Source organism: Panthera leo, chromosome B4, assembly GCF_018350215.1.
Source record: "Panthera leo isolate Ple1 chromosome B4, P.leo_Ple1_pat1.1, whole genome shotgun sequence".
NCBI lineage: Eukaryota > Metazoa > Chordata > Mammalia > Carnivora > Felidae > Panthera > Panthera leo.
This window is the reverse complement of record NC_056685.1, coordinates 61,347,808-61,362,560: the sequence shown is the minus strand read 5'-3', so window position 1 is coordinate 61,362,560 and position 14,753 is coordinate 61,347,808. Positions and strand designations below refer to the sequence as shown.

The 14,753-nt window shown below is 36.2% G+C and overlaps 1 protein-coding gene across 10 annotated transcripts in view; it reads right to left on the bottom strand.

Annotated features, from left to right (window-relative positions):
- Positions 1 to 14,753, bottom strand: part of CCDC91 (coiled-coil domain containing 91) — a 347,760-nt gene that overhangs the window by 69,150 nt on the left and 263,857 nt on the right. For all 10 annotated transcript variants that reach the window (XM_042946164.1, XM_042946169.1, XM_042946162.1 and 7 more), the window contains 3 exons: positions 13,711 to 13,803; positions 13,534 to 13,602; positions 10,217 to 10,393 (listed from right to left, as the gene is read on the bottom strand). In XM_042946164.1, coding sequence (XP_042802098.1) covers positions 10,217 to 10,393; positions 13,534 to 13,602; positions 13,711 to 13,803 — 339 coding nt within the window. The remainder of the gene's footprint in view (positions 1 to 10,216; positions 10,394 to 13,533; positions 13,603 to 13,710; positions 13,804 to 14,753) is intronic.

Sequence of the window (14,753 nt, the reverse complement as noted above, 5' to 3'; positions counted from 1 at the left end):
AAGTAAATAAGGGCTTATGTCTAAATTAAAAAGTAGGTTAAATCTCACCTAAACAATACAGCTAAGAAATAAAAAGTAACACTTTGGGAGGAGAGGAATAGATGCTGAAGAGATACCAATAAATAAAATGATCTCCTTCTGATTTGGAACTATCTTAAAACATGGCATATGGAAATGAGTGTGATGCTTCCATCAGACCAGTGAAAGTGTACTATTTCACCTAAAAATTCTATTTGAACTCCTGCACCCACGCATCACCTTACAGCAAATCTATACTAGCTTTTCAAAGTACTCTTTTTTCTTCCTGATTACTGAGTATTTCTTTGAATAGCAACAAGAATCATCATCTCAGTTTAGCACCCAACAGATAATCTGATTAATACATTTTTTAAAGGGATCATAACACCCAGCACTATTTTCGGTGACCCTACTTTTGGTGAAAAGTTCCATTTAAAAGCGACCAAAACTGTCAAAGAGCTAAATTGTGTTGATGGAGATCAAGTCCACTTTTTAAAGATTAATAAGTCTCTTTAAAATAGTGTTGGTCGTGTACCATCTTATAATCTATTGCAGTTTTCAAGACTCAGTTCCTACTTTTCAGGTGCTTAAATCTAGTGGAGAAGACATAGAAATAGATCCTCTAAATAGAATATACCTAGACAATGGTATACTTATATAGTGAATGCCAAAGAGAAAAATCACTTGATTTAATCTATCTAGGAAGTGTAAAAAGAAGTTTTTCAGGTTAAAAAAAGCTAAGTTATTAAATAAGACTGGCTTCTGCAAGGCAGGAAAGCAATGGTATCCTAGGGTGAAGGCACAGTATGACTAAAGGCCCAACACCACCAAATAGCATGGTATGTGTACCAGCAATTTGGTACCAAAAGCATGAAATGTGCAGCAGAATGGTGAAGATGAACTGGTAGGGGCCAGGTCACTGAAAGATTTATAGTTCATGCTAAGTAGGTTGAATATTATCCTAAAGGCTATGGTGAGTCGCTGAAGAATTTAAAAGTTCATTGATTTTTTATTTATAATTGGAAGGGGACAAAACTGGAAGCAAAGAAATCAATGTAGGAGGTCAAGGTAAACACCGAGAACTGCAATTAAGTCGGTGGCAGCAGGCAGTCCGGAAGTGTATGTGCTAAAGGATTATTATTAGGTAAAATGGAAAGGTTTTAATGATTGAAAGGTATTAAAATGGGGAGGAAAGAGGAAGAGATGAGGAAAATCTCCAGTTCTCTGGACAGGGCAAATTGGTAGATGGTGATCTCAATGAATGATACAGGAAATAGAGCAGGAGGGAAAGGTGGTAGAGAGATGAGAAGGTAACTTGGTGAACTGTTTGTTCACTTGTCCCTAAATGCAATGATTCTGACAAAAGTGTAATTAAGATTTTACCTTTAATTAAAATTTTCTAATGTTTATTTATTTTTGAAGGAGAGAGAGAGAGACAGAACATGAGTGGGGGGAGGGGCAGAGAGAGAGAGAGAGAGAGAGAGGGAGAGAGAGAGAGAGACAGTATCCGAAGCAGGCTCCAGGCTCTGAGCTGTCAGCACAGAGTCTGACGTGGGGCTCAAAGTCACAAGCTGTGAGATCATGACCTGAGCCGAAGTCAGACACTTAACGGACTGAGCCATCCAGGTGCCCCAAGATCTTACCTTTAAATAACCAGACAGCTATCACAGTTTTGTAAATACAAAAAAAAAAAAACCAAAAAACAAAAAACAAAAACCAAAAAACCAAAAAAACCCCCAAAAAACTAATGAATCAAAACTAAATAAATCAAGACAGAAAAATTATTTCAGTGTTGTGAAATTATCTGGCCTGCTAAGCTAAAATAGAAATGCTATTTCCTTTTTTAAAAGAAGGGTCAGGTGGCAATGGTAAATTTCTTAAAGAAAATTTAACCACTGATTGTAATGTCTGTGGCTTTGGGGGAAAACATAACCCCAAATTACAGTGGCTGTGGTTATAAACTATTATGAAGAGCTTCCAACGTCAGACATAGCTTAAGTGTCTGTGTGCTCTGGAGTCCTTTTACAGGACTTTGCTAGAACAGCAAAATTAATGACTCCTTTCTTTTTGTCCATTTCGGTGTCAATAACAAATGTACTTTCCTTTCGTTAACAGCGATTTTCAAAGGATACAGAATGAATTTAACCAAAAATGCCAGAGTCATAAACTTTCCTCCGAATATTTCAGAAAAAAACACACAGTCTACAATCAACTCTAAGGATTAGTCTTAATTTGTGATGAAGGCCAAAGTCATCTCTCAGAGTCGGAGAAATATGTGCCAGTCCTTAGAAATTGTGTTTTCTGTTATAGTTTATCATTTATCTCTTCAGTTAATGTCAGTGTTAACACAGAGAAAATCTAGAGGTAAATTATAAAGTAAAAGCTGTTTGTCTTCCTTAGGCTTTTCAGAGTAATTTTAGTTACTTGTTTTCCACTTTGCCACACCCCATTCCTTCCTTATTTCTAGTGTGACTTAGTGGCCAAACATGCTAATTCCTGTTAATTCTCTGGTTTATTTCCAGAATTCTTTTAATTAAAAAAAACATCTGAGTGCTATGAAGTGACCTGCATATTAGAATTAAAACAAACAAACAAACAACAACAAAAAACAAAACACAGCTTCCTGGCTTTTTTAATGTCATCCCTTCAGTCAGTACTCAAGAAGTTGGTAGTTCTCCAGGCTGCAGGGATCATGTAGCTGCCAAAGAACGAGAGGACAGAGTGAGTGTTGACCTCTGAAATCAGACAGGAGTTGGGCAGAAGATGGCAGGAGCTGCTTGTTAATACTTGTAACCCTGAGCTTCCTACAAAATGTAGATGAAGCTTTGGCCACTGGATCAGGGTAACTGTGATACAGAAAGCACCAGTAACTTTAACACCTTCACAATATCTCCTGAAATACAACCATCAAAAGTGTGAGACTATTTCTACTACTACACAGTTAATCTGAAGTGGCCATATTTTTTGTAGGAAGAAGATTGCCACATTCCGTACAAAAATGTCATGCAGGGTCCCGCCCTTCCAGAAAATTTTTGTTTTTATGTATTGGACTTTGATACCATTTATATGGTTATTATTCTCAAATTTTGATCTCTAGCCCTGACAATGCACATAAACTCCAGACACACATTTCTAACTGTCTACCCAACATTTCCTCTAAACTTATGAAGAGGCACCTCAAATTCAATATGCACAAATTGGATTATTTATCCTGATGAAACTCAACCCTCCTCACCATCTCAAACTGCCATATATCCAATAATTTATTCTGATAGTTACTTGTTTAAAAAAACCAGCTTTATTACAATATTATTTACATACAGTAAGATTTATCACTCTACAATACATAGTTTGGTAAGTTTTATGAAGTGTAATCACAATTATGATTAAAATAATTCTATCACTTTCAAAAAGTGCCCCTCCCCCTCAATTACTGATTTCTTTTCTCTCAAATCAGTTTTGCCTTCTTCAAAATTTCATATATTCTATTTAGAATTGTAACATGTAAATTTTTTGAGTCTGGCTTCTTTCTAATTTCCTTATCTAAACAAGACCTCTACCGCCCTCTCAGTCAAACACATAACCCTTTCCATAGTCCATACCACTATGTGGAAGTACCTTATTCATTGTAAGTCTTTTTCAACTTGAATGTAAGTTCCATGAGTACCTAGGGGCCCTGTCTATCTTGTTTGATGCTATACGCCCAAAACTTCTAAGAGGATCAACAATAAATATTAGTGAATAAACTAATGAAAACAGTCCCTTTAAGTTTTTGCTATTGAAATTATCTATACATTAACTAATCAATGAGATGGATTTGTGCTTTATTCTAAGGTGAGAACATTGGGAAGAAGGGGAAAGCTTAGGGGTGAGTTGCAAGGCCTCTTGAGTGACACTGCCTGATTCTGAATATGGTCTGTTATCTCTTCTAAGGAGTTATCATGGCCTTGAGCAAGTTGCATAATCGTCCTAAGCTTTCATTTCTCCATCTGTAAAACTGGGGACAACAGTTTCTGCCTAGTAAGGTGCTTGTGAGTATTAAATGAGATCAAATAGGAGAAACAATTAGAAAACTGCCTGGTACTTAGCACTCAGTGGTAGCCAACGGTGGTAGAATTCCTGCTGTCTCCATCCAGTACCACTGCTACACTACTACTGTCATGTTACTGTTTCCTGAAGCCAAAGATGAAGAAAAACTTCCATAAAAATACATTTTTAGCTAGTAGCCTAAATATTTGTATAGAATAAAGCCAGGTAAGTGAAGCTTGACCATGGAGAATTATTATAGTTTTTTGTTGTTTTTTCTTTAGAGAGGGAGCGCAAAAGTGGGGGAGGGACACAGGAAGGATGAGAGGGAGGAAGAGAGGTGGGGGGAAACTTAAGCAGGCTCCACACCCAGAGTGGAGGGAGGGGGTGTGGGGAACGCCAGCTCCATCTCACCGCCATGAGATCATGACCTGAGTCGACATCAAGAGTCAAACACTTAACCGACTGAGCCACCCAAGCATCCTTACTGCTTTCTTTATCGCTAAAAGAAACAGTAACATTCTGTCAACTTTTGCAATGTCTAATATTCCAGGCATTTTCCTAGAAGTTGTAACAAGGACATTAAGTATAAATCTGAAACTCACAGTTAAAATCTTGTGATTTTAAGGCTATGAACAAGTTCAAGAGGCAGAATTTCACATTCCTATCACTGGTAGCCTAAGGGTAAAGTCTATTTATAAATACATTTCTGGTCCTACAACTTAGGTAATTTAGGATAATTAATTAACTTGGAGGAATTTTTTACAAACCAACCTGTAATACTTCATTGCTTTTTTCAATTTGCTTCTCCATGGAATTAATATGGCTAATTAACGAAATGATGTCTATACATTCACTTGAGAATTTTGTTTTTTTTTTGTTTTTTTTTTTTAATTTTTTTTTTAATGTTTTTTATTTATTTTTGAGAGAGAGAGAGACAGAGCATGAACGGGGGAGGGGCAGAGAGAGAGGGAGACACAGAATCAGAAGCAGGCTCCAGGCTCTGAGCCATCAGCCCAGAGCCCGACGCGGGGCTCAAACTCACGGACCGCGAGATCGTGACCTGAGCCGAAGTCGGACGCTTAACCGACCGAGCCACCCAGGCGCCCCTCACTTGAGAATTTTGGATGAATACAATTAAGTCTTGTAAGTCATCTTCCTGAGTTAATTGTACATTTTGGAGACTGCTATTTAACGGCAATGACTGGTTTTCTGGAACACATTCTATGAGCTACACATTAGGCTAGGGCCTCCTAAGAGCATCAATATGACTGAGACACTTAAGAAGCTCTCAGTTCAGTGGGACAGTTAGTAAGATAAGTATTTGAATATGATTCATGCTGTAAGAGAATTATAAACTACAAGATAAGAGGTTAGGGCCTTTTCTTCTTCAACAAATGATTTAAGTAGTCTCTAAGCACAGCCACCCTGGGGCCTCCAAACAGGAATTGCTGTTATTTGTCTAAGAACTTCTCTGGACTAATTCTGCCAAGTCTGTATTCCTTGTTATGTATAACCACTGAAGTGCCTGCTGGGTTACCTCAGTGGTCAGCAAATAATTAGACAGTGAATTCCCTAAATACCTTGAACTAGTTAAGTGATCCATCATTTGCCAAGGGAGTTTGCATGTTAGGGAACACCTTCAACACTGCCAGTTTACAACCCTGCCTTAGCCTTCACTTTCTGCTTGAATAGAAGCAAAATCAGCCAGTGGTGAGAGATTAGGTAGGGTCTTTTCGGGTCTTTCCTGGGCATGTGCACAACCTTGTGCATGTATGTGACCTTCAAGAAACCCAGGAGTATTTTATTTTATTTTATTTTATTTTATTTTATTTTATTTTATTATTTTTTTTTATTTTTTTTAACGTTTATTTATTTATTGAGACAGAGACAAAGCATGAATGGGGGAGGGTCGGGGGGGGGGGAAGACACAGGATCTGAAACAGGCTCCAGGCTCTGAGCTGTCAGCACAGAGCCCAACGCGGGGCTTGAACTCACGAACTGCGAGATCGTGACCTGAGCCGAAGTCAGACGCTTAACCGACTGAGCCACCCAGACGTCCCTATTTTATTTTATTTTTAACGTTTATTTAGTTTTGAGACACAGAGAGACAGAGCATGAATGGGGGAGGGTCAGAGAGAGAGGGAGACACAGAATCTGAAGCAGGCTCCAGGCTCTGAGCCATCAGCCCAGAGCCGGACGTGGGGCTTGAACTCACGGACCAGGAGATCGTGACCTGAGTTGAAGTCGGATGCTTAACTGACTGAGCCACCCAGGCACCCTTCCAGGAGTATTTTTAAAAATCAGAGCTTTTCAAAACCACCTATAATAATCATATTTCCCAAATTTCCCTTTTAGGTTTTTTGGCCAGGCTTTTGTTTGATCCAGTGGTATTTCTTTCTTAGGCAGAGGTTATACATCTGCCACTCACTGTTTCTCACAAACATTCTGAGGATAGGGCTTTTCCCACTAAGCAAGCTCTAAGCAAATGGGAAATTTCTGGGAAGCTGCCAGATAGGTCAAATAGTAGTAATTCCCTGGAGACAGGTTTTCTTGTGGAGCTCCAAATTTAGTCTGCCCACTCCAGTGGCTTCTACATTGCTGATTTTCATAGCTACCATGATTGTGAGACTACTATTTTTTGTGTGTGTTTTTTTTAATGTTTACTTACTTATTTTTGAGAGTGCACAGGGGAGGGGCAGAGAGAGACGGAGAGATTCCCAAGCAGGCTCCACACCATCTGTGCAGAGCACAACATAGGGCTCTAACCCATGAACCGTGAGATCATGACCTGAGCTGAAACCAAGTGTCAGACGTCTGCTTAACAATGGAGCCACTCAGGTGCAAAAGACTACTACTTTTTGAAACTACCTTGTAACCAGGGAGAAGGGGATGGGGATAAAGCAAGTTAAAAATCTACAAACTTGCTGTTCTTGGTGAGATTTAACTATTTTTGCTGAATAAATATTCCTTGGGTTGTTGAAACCTTTGGTTAATATCCAGAGTTCTGAAAAAGTTGATTTTGACAATTTTTGCCAGTGTTGTCATTGTCTTTATGGAGAAGCTAATTTGCAGAGTTCTTTATCATTCCTGAAGTGCTTAGCCTCTCCATTTCAAAGAATATTAATATTTACCCAATTTCTTATTTATTTATTTTGTGTGTGTGCGTGTGTGTGTGTGTGTGAGAGAGAGAGAGAGACAGAGAGAGAGCGAGCAAGTGAGCAGGGGAGGGGCAGAGACAGAGGGAGAAAGAGAATCCCCAGGACACTCCGTACAGAGCCTGACATGGGACTTGATATCACAAACTGAGATCATGACCTGAGGTGAGTTCAAGAGTCAGACACTTAACCGACTGAGCCACCCAGGTGTCCCTCAATTTCCTTTTAGTACATTCAGTTTACAAGTGCAAACATTTAATCTACCTGAAATTCATTTTAGTACACAAAATGCAGAACAAAATGGGCAGCCAGTTGCAATTATTTTCATTTTTTTTCTGGGTTCATTAGTAAGATATTTTTGAGAATCTAATAAAAACTATGGACCATTTCTGCAGAAAAATATGCACATACACACAGTTTTGCATAATTTCATTAGATTCGCAGACTGTATGGGCCCCTTCCATGCAACTCAGATTAAGAGATTTATAAATTACAGAAAAATCTGTGTATCTGTATTCCATCCTATTCCATTGGTCTGTTCTATATCTGTAACAGTACTGTACAGTTTTAATTACACCACACATCTTTTTGATTCAAGGCCTTTGCACTTGCTACTCCTCTGCTTGAAACATTCTATCCCCAACTATTCACAAAGTAAACTCCTCACTTCAACGCAGGCCTCAGCTCAAATGCTAACTCCTAACATAGGCTTTACCTGACTATCCTATCTACATATTGGTTCCCTGACTCTCCGGCCCCTTACACAGCATTATTTTAATACATGACACTGATCACTACCTCACATTATATCTTTAATACTTTCCTATCAGTCTTCTTCATAAGAAGGCAGGGAAGTTGTTGTTCTCCTTCTTACTACTCTGTCACCAGAAATAAGTACAGTCCCTAGAACATAGCAGGCAGTCACTTCAGTTATTAATGTGAAACACCGAAAAGTAGATTTGACCATGTGAATTTGTTTGCTTACCCTACCGGCCTAAATAAACAAAAGATAAATGAGCTTCATATGGCTCCCAAGAAACGTAATTTGTCAATTTTCTAGACTAGGACTATGAAGCTCTAAGGAGCTAAGGGAATGACAGGTGTTTGGTGGTAGTTCTTTACTACAACTACATGAAAATGAAGGCAGCTGAATACATTTGACATGACCACCTCACATTTGAAAATTTGAGAGTTAACTGGAAACATTGTTCTTTCTTCTATATATGTTCCCTATTCAATTCTCTTAACCACACGGCAGTTAAACACATACACACACACCACACCCACATACTCTCTCTCTCACATGCATGGAAAATATGCAAACGTTGGAAAGAAAATAAATACAATGCATTTATTCATGACATGCTTGGATTATCTTCACAGTACTCTGAAACTGTGGCAAACAGTTCTTAAAGTATATTATACACTGTAGTGTTTTCTAGAGACGAGAATGCCCCCGACAAACCAGCAGAGAAATATGCTCTTTACGATATATACTTTTCTGTTTGAGTGATGACCATGTGCTGATTTATTCATGCCCTCTTGCCCAATTTCACGGTGACTAATAGCCCACATCTATGTGAGGTTAGAGGAGTGGTCTGTGGTCACAAAAAGTCTTAAGTAAACTCTCTCGAATCAGAACTTAACCAAAGATCGTGACCTTACTAGCACAGAATTCCAACCAACTGAACTGACAATTAAACATCTTACATACAATATGTGCTCAATATATATTTGATGATACTAGCAACAGATTACAAAAAGAATTAGAAAGTAATCGTTACTCAAAATGAAAAGGCCAGGAAATAAACGAATGAGATCTGTGACCACACAACTGTTATCTTACCATAAATACTACCTAAAGATCTGTTTAATTTTTGTAACAAATGAGTAACTATGTGCTCTTGCGTATAAATTTAAGTGACATTTTTAAAAAAGTGTATAACATTTACCCTGGATGTTAAGAGCACTGAGTTTAGATTGGCTAATTAATCATAAGAAAAGCTTCCAGGTTGTTTGGTACAAGTCGTTTTAGCTACATTCATAATGTATGGTTGAATAAACAGTGGTAGTATATATAATGCTTTGATCATGGAAAACAAAGACTTCTATAAATGTTATCTTTTGCTTTATATACTTATTTAAGGAAAGATTTACTCAAGTATCTGATTGCCTACATAACAAAAAGACTAAATACATGGAAAATACAGCCATGCAAATTCAGTTATGGAAAATGAAAACAATGTAGTTTTTAATTGTTCAGATAAGTAGACAAAAGTTTATTTTGTATGCAGGCCATACTTGATATGTGATACCTTTTATGAAACCATGGGGATTATCTGTGAGGTCCTATTAATTATCAGTATCAACTACAGATATATAGATACACATATTGGGTATAATTAATGGGATCAAACTGTTTTCTACTCATATATAATACTTTATATTGATTGTCTCTGTATGTGTGTATGTGAAAAAGGAAAAAAATAAATAAACCAGAGGTTTAACATAGTTGCAATAACTAGACACAAATTTGGATCCTGACTTTTTAAAAAATAGTCAAAAGATAAAATTATAAATTACTGAATTTTCTTTTTTTTTTTTTTTAATTTTTTTAACGTTTATTTATTTTTGAGACAGAGAGAGACAGAGCATGAACGGGGGAGGGTCAGAGAGAAAGGGAGACACAGAATCTGAAACAGGCCCCGGGCTCTGAGCTGTCAGCACAGAGCCCGACGCGGGGCTGGAACCCACACACTGAGAGATCATGACCCGAGCTGAAGTAGGACGCTCAACCGACTGAGCCACCCAGGCGCCCCAAGTTACTGAATTTTCAGTATCTGAAAGCAGAAGTATACTGATATACTAAAAATTATTAGCATAAAATATTAATATTATAGACAAAATAATTAAACTGATATGTTCACTAAGGTGATTTTAAGATAAATAACAAGGAAACTTCATTTTGAGCAAAACAAGGAAAAAGACAGTTACAAAGAGTTAATTTTACTAACCTGACTTATTTTTCTCTGTTCTTGTATTGCTTTCTGAATTGCCTGAGATACTTCCTCTTGATCTTTTGCATGTTCAGTCTTCCATAACTCCCTTTCTTCAGCATGGGCTTTTTCCAGATTTTTTCTTTCTTCTTCTATGGCTTTTAAAACTGCATCCTTCATTGCTTCTTTCTCAAGCTTCAAAACAAATAATGACTCTAATGAAAATATTTGAATGAGTGACTGCATAAGTCCTTGAATAAGAAAGATGTGGGTTAACCTTTAAAAGGTACAAACTCGAATTCTATAGGGTTTAGTTCTGACACTGCTGTTTTTATGCACTTAATACCTGGTGCAGAATCAAATATTTGTTTTTGTACAAATATCCATACATTATTTCCAAGGCATATGTAAACTTCAAAGAAACTAAGCTTTACCTTAGTAAGTAACAGTTTTCAAACTATTTGGTCTTAGGATCTCTTTACACTCTTAAAAGTTACTGAGTAATTAAAAGAGCTTTTGTTTATGCTGGCTATACATATTAAGATTACCATATCAGAAATTCAAACCAAGACAAAATAAAAATATTAATTCACTCTATATTAACATTAGATGTTCTGTATATTAATAATCTTTTATGAAAAATAACTATATTTTCCAACACTTAGAAGTGAAAAGAATATCTGTGAACCTCCTTAATGCCTCACTTAATAGAAGAAATTTAGGTCTCATACCGGCCTTCTGTTTTAAATTTGTAAAATGGTTTTTGGTTGAAGTATATAAAGAAAACTCAGTCTCACACAGACATGTAGTAGAAAAGGGAAGAGTATTTAGTAGCCAGTTTATATCTTTGTAAATATTGGTGATTCCATACTGAAACTTATCAAGGGATAGCTCTTAAAGGGTAGTTGCGATAAGGAAAATCACATAATGGCAATGAAATCTTTGTATTCTGCTACTTACTATATTACAATCTTTTCTTGCACTTTGAATGAGTCCTTTATCTATGTGTGACTTTTTTAAACATTTTTATTTGGAAAATATTAACGCAATAAATTATGCATCTCCTCTAGATGTTTACACATTTCATTATATCATAACAAAAAAGGTCAAATTTGTTAATGTCACCATCAATTTCATAATAAAAGTCTTTATCTGAAAACAGATACAAATTTTCCAAAATTCTAATTTTGCTTTAAAGCTCAAATTTTATCATTGGCAACAAAAACTGTTAGTTTTCTGGAGATGCTGGGCTCACTCTATTTACTTTGGAGAAAATGTCTGCCAAATACTAAAGTCTGCATAACCTTATTATTCACTAAAATGGTGTTCCATAAAAGTTACCAACTTCAGTTGCAACTCAAACATAGGAATTTCTCTCTAGAAAACCATCATACTTTGGGATGCAGTAATGTCCATGGTCCTTCCACCTCTGATGTCCACAGTTAACACTCTTCTCTCTCTTCCAGTTATCCAAATTTGACACAAGGTTTCAAAGCTGAGTTACCATTTTCTGAACTCCTGTTTTACTCTACGATTCTTCTCTGAAACTACTCTCTTACGGTGCTCACCAATGCTCTCCATTTTGTTAAATCCAAATAACAATTTTTTCCTTTTTTAATCCTTACTTATCTTGATGTTGAAGTGACATTTTACATATGACTATTTCTGTTTTCCTTTTCTTGGTTTGCATAACAGCATGCTGCTCTTATTTCTACTTATATGGCTGACTCTATTCAGTTCTTTATAACTTCCTTCTCTCTCTGGGTTTTAAATTTTGGACTTTCAGTGCTCAGACCTTGCATCTCTTGTTACTCTATACTCTCCTGTGAGGTGATTATACATAACAATAATTTCTGTGGTTACCATTCCATCTGTTTGCTGAAAAAAAGAAATAAACTATATTAGCATCTTCAGGTCGTTCCTTTCTCCTCTGAGCTGTGAGGTAGATTTAGTTGCCTACTTGCCTTATTTGAATATATCACAGGCATCTCAAACTATACCAGAGAAATAGTACCACTTTCCATGTTGTTTCTGAATCACTACTCTAGGAGTTCCCAACATGGCCTCCTTCTGTATTATCCACACCAAACATATATCCTGATTCCATTTCCTATTTCTAGAATTTGTCTATTTCTTTCCTTTAAACTATTACTACTACTCTATTTCTGCCACTCGCTATCTTTTACATAGACTTTGGACACACTCTATTCTTTCCTTGCCTCTAGCCTTTGTTGCCTCTAATTTCCCCCAAATTAACGTAAGTTAGCATTATATCATACCTACACTCAAAATTTCAATGTTTCCATCGTTACCTGTAGAATAAAATTCAGACTCACAATTCAGAATATTAGTCATCCTTCAAGCTAATTTTAAAAGTAGTTTATTGTTAAAAAACTCCTATGACATGGAAATACTGTCTATATACTCATAGTAATTTAATGCATTCCACCTTGCCTTATTGGTAATAAGTAATATTTTTCTTATGTGACTGTAAATATTTTAAGACAAAATCATCGTCATCCTTCATGTTCCACCCCTGGCACAGAGATTTGCAAATATTAAACTTTTCAGATATTTGCTTTACTAAATTTAAATTTAAATCCAGATCTCAAAAGTTAGTGCTATATATGTACTTGCTGGCATATGTATATTTAATATCACGGACATACTATTTAGAAGAGGTATTTCAAAGTTGACTTTAAAAATCATATATCTTTTTAAATATTTTTTAATGTATGTTTATTTTTGAGAGAGAGAGAGAGAGAGAGAGAGGGAGACAGAGAGAGAAAGTGGGGGAGGGGCAGAGAGAGAGGGAGACACAGAATCCAAAGCAGGCTCCAGGCTCTGAGCTGTAAGCACAGAGCCCGATGTGGGGCTCGATCTCACGGACTGGGAGATCATAATCTGAGCTGAAGTTGGACACTTAACCGACTGAGCTGCCCCAAAAACATAGATCTTTATAAATACATACATAAACACATACACACACACACACACACACACACACACACACACATATATATATATACACACATGCTCATACGTTATTTGTGAGGATACCTATTAAATACCAAGAGTTTATTAGTATCCCAACATATGTTCTTTTTTAACAATTAATAATCTACAATATTTTAATGCCATTCTGTTCCTAAATTTAACAATAATAGGAACAGCAATATCCTAACTTTAACAGGAAAAACAAGAAAGAAAAAAATTCTTTGGTTTTTCTGTAATGAGGTTTTATGCAAAAAAGTAGATTGACTATACTATACTATGAACTCAGTTTTTAAATTCCACTTACTTACAAAGAATACCATTATTACAGATAGAAATACCTTTGCAGCAGATAATAAAGCCTCTTTATTTCTTTGCCTTTCTTCCTCCAAACATTTTTCCAATATTACCTGTAAACGATAAGACAGTTGGGTAGACAGTGAATGTATTATTTGAGGTAATTATTTGAGGTAATAGAACACGTTCTTTCTACACTCTGAGCAAACTTAAAGTATTACCTTCTGTTCTTGAGACTGTTGAATCAAAGCTTCCTTTATCTTTTCTTTTAACAGTTCCTTCTCTGTATCTAGCATTTCAAGGAGCCTCTGATGCTACAAGGAAAGATAAATGGATTATGATTATGGTTAGGAGACCAATAATCTATCAACAAGGAGTACAGCTTGTGGAATCCATTTGTCTGGTTCTACTGAAGTAGTCACTAGAGGAAACAATGGGAAGATTGCTAAAATGAAGGCATACAAGCCAAAAAAACCCCACTGAATTCACCTTTCTTCAATCGGCCAAGAGATCTTTTTGTGGCTCCAAACTCAACAAAGTACATGATATGAGATCTAACTTAGGCACAACTACTCCAAATTGGAAAATAAATCAGAAAAGTATTAAATATCTTTCATCAAAATTAAATTTAGAAAAATTACTCACTAAAATTATTAGTTTGCAGCAAAAGAAGCAATCAGATAAGAACTGATATTTGTTTGATGAACAACTATCATATTATTTGTGTTTCTAGTAAAGCACTAAAAGAAATTGAAAAATTATTGTACTTCAAGATTTTACCATAGATTCAGAAAATAAATCAATAAAAACAGTCAAAGGAATTTATGTGGTAGCTAATGTAACAATACACAGAATCCATACATTTACTTTTATTCTAATGTGCTAGTGAAAAAGCATACACAACCATCAGCCAGTTATCATGGAGTAGGCGCTCAGAGTTTGAAGTTTTCTAAGAAAATTCAACCTTTGTATCCTTAATATCTTCAATATAGAGAAGCCAGGTACTTGTTCTGGAACAGTACTTTTATGAGAAAACACAACCCCAAAGAAAAATACATATGCCTACTCACACAGATTTCTCATTCAGTTACTACAGGCAAATAAGAATACTTTTTCTGATTTCTCTGATTTTGAAGCCTCCTTAAAATATGAACTTACTTGAACACCCGATATTTTATAATGTCTTTCAAAGTTGTCTGATGTAAAGTATTTTTTAAGGAGGCAGTTTACTTGGAGACAAAGTCACCAAAATAGTTATGCCTGG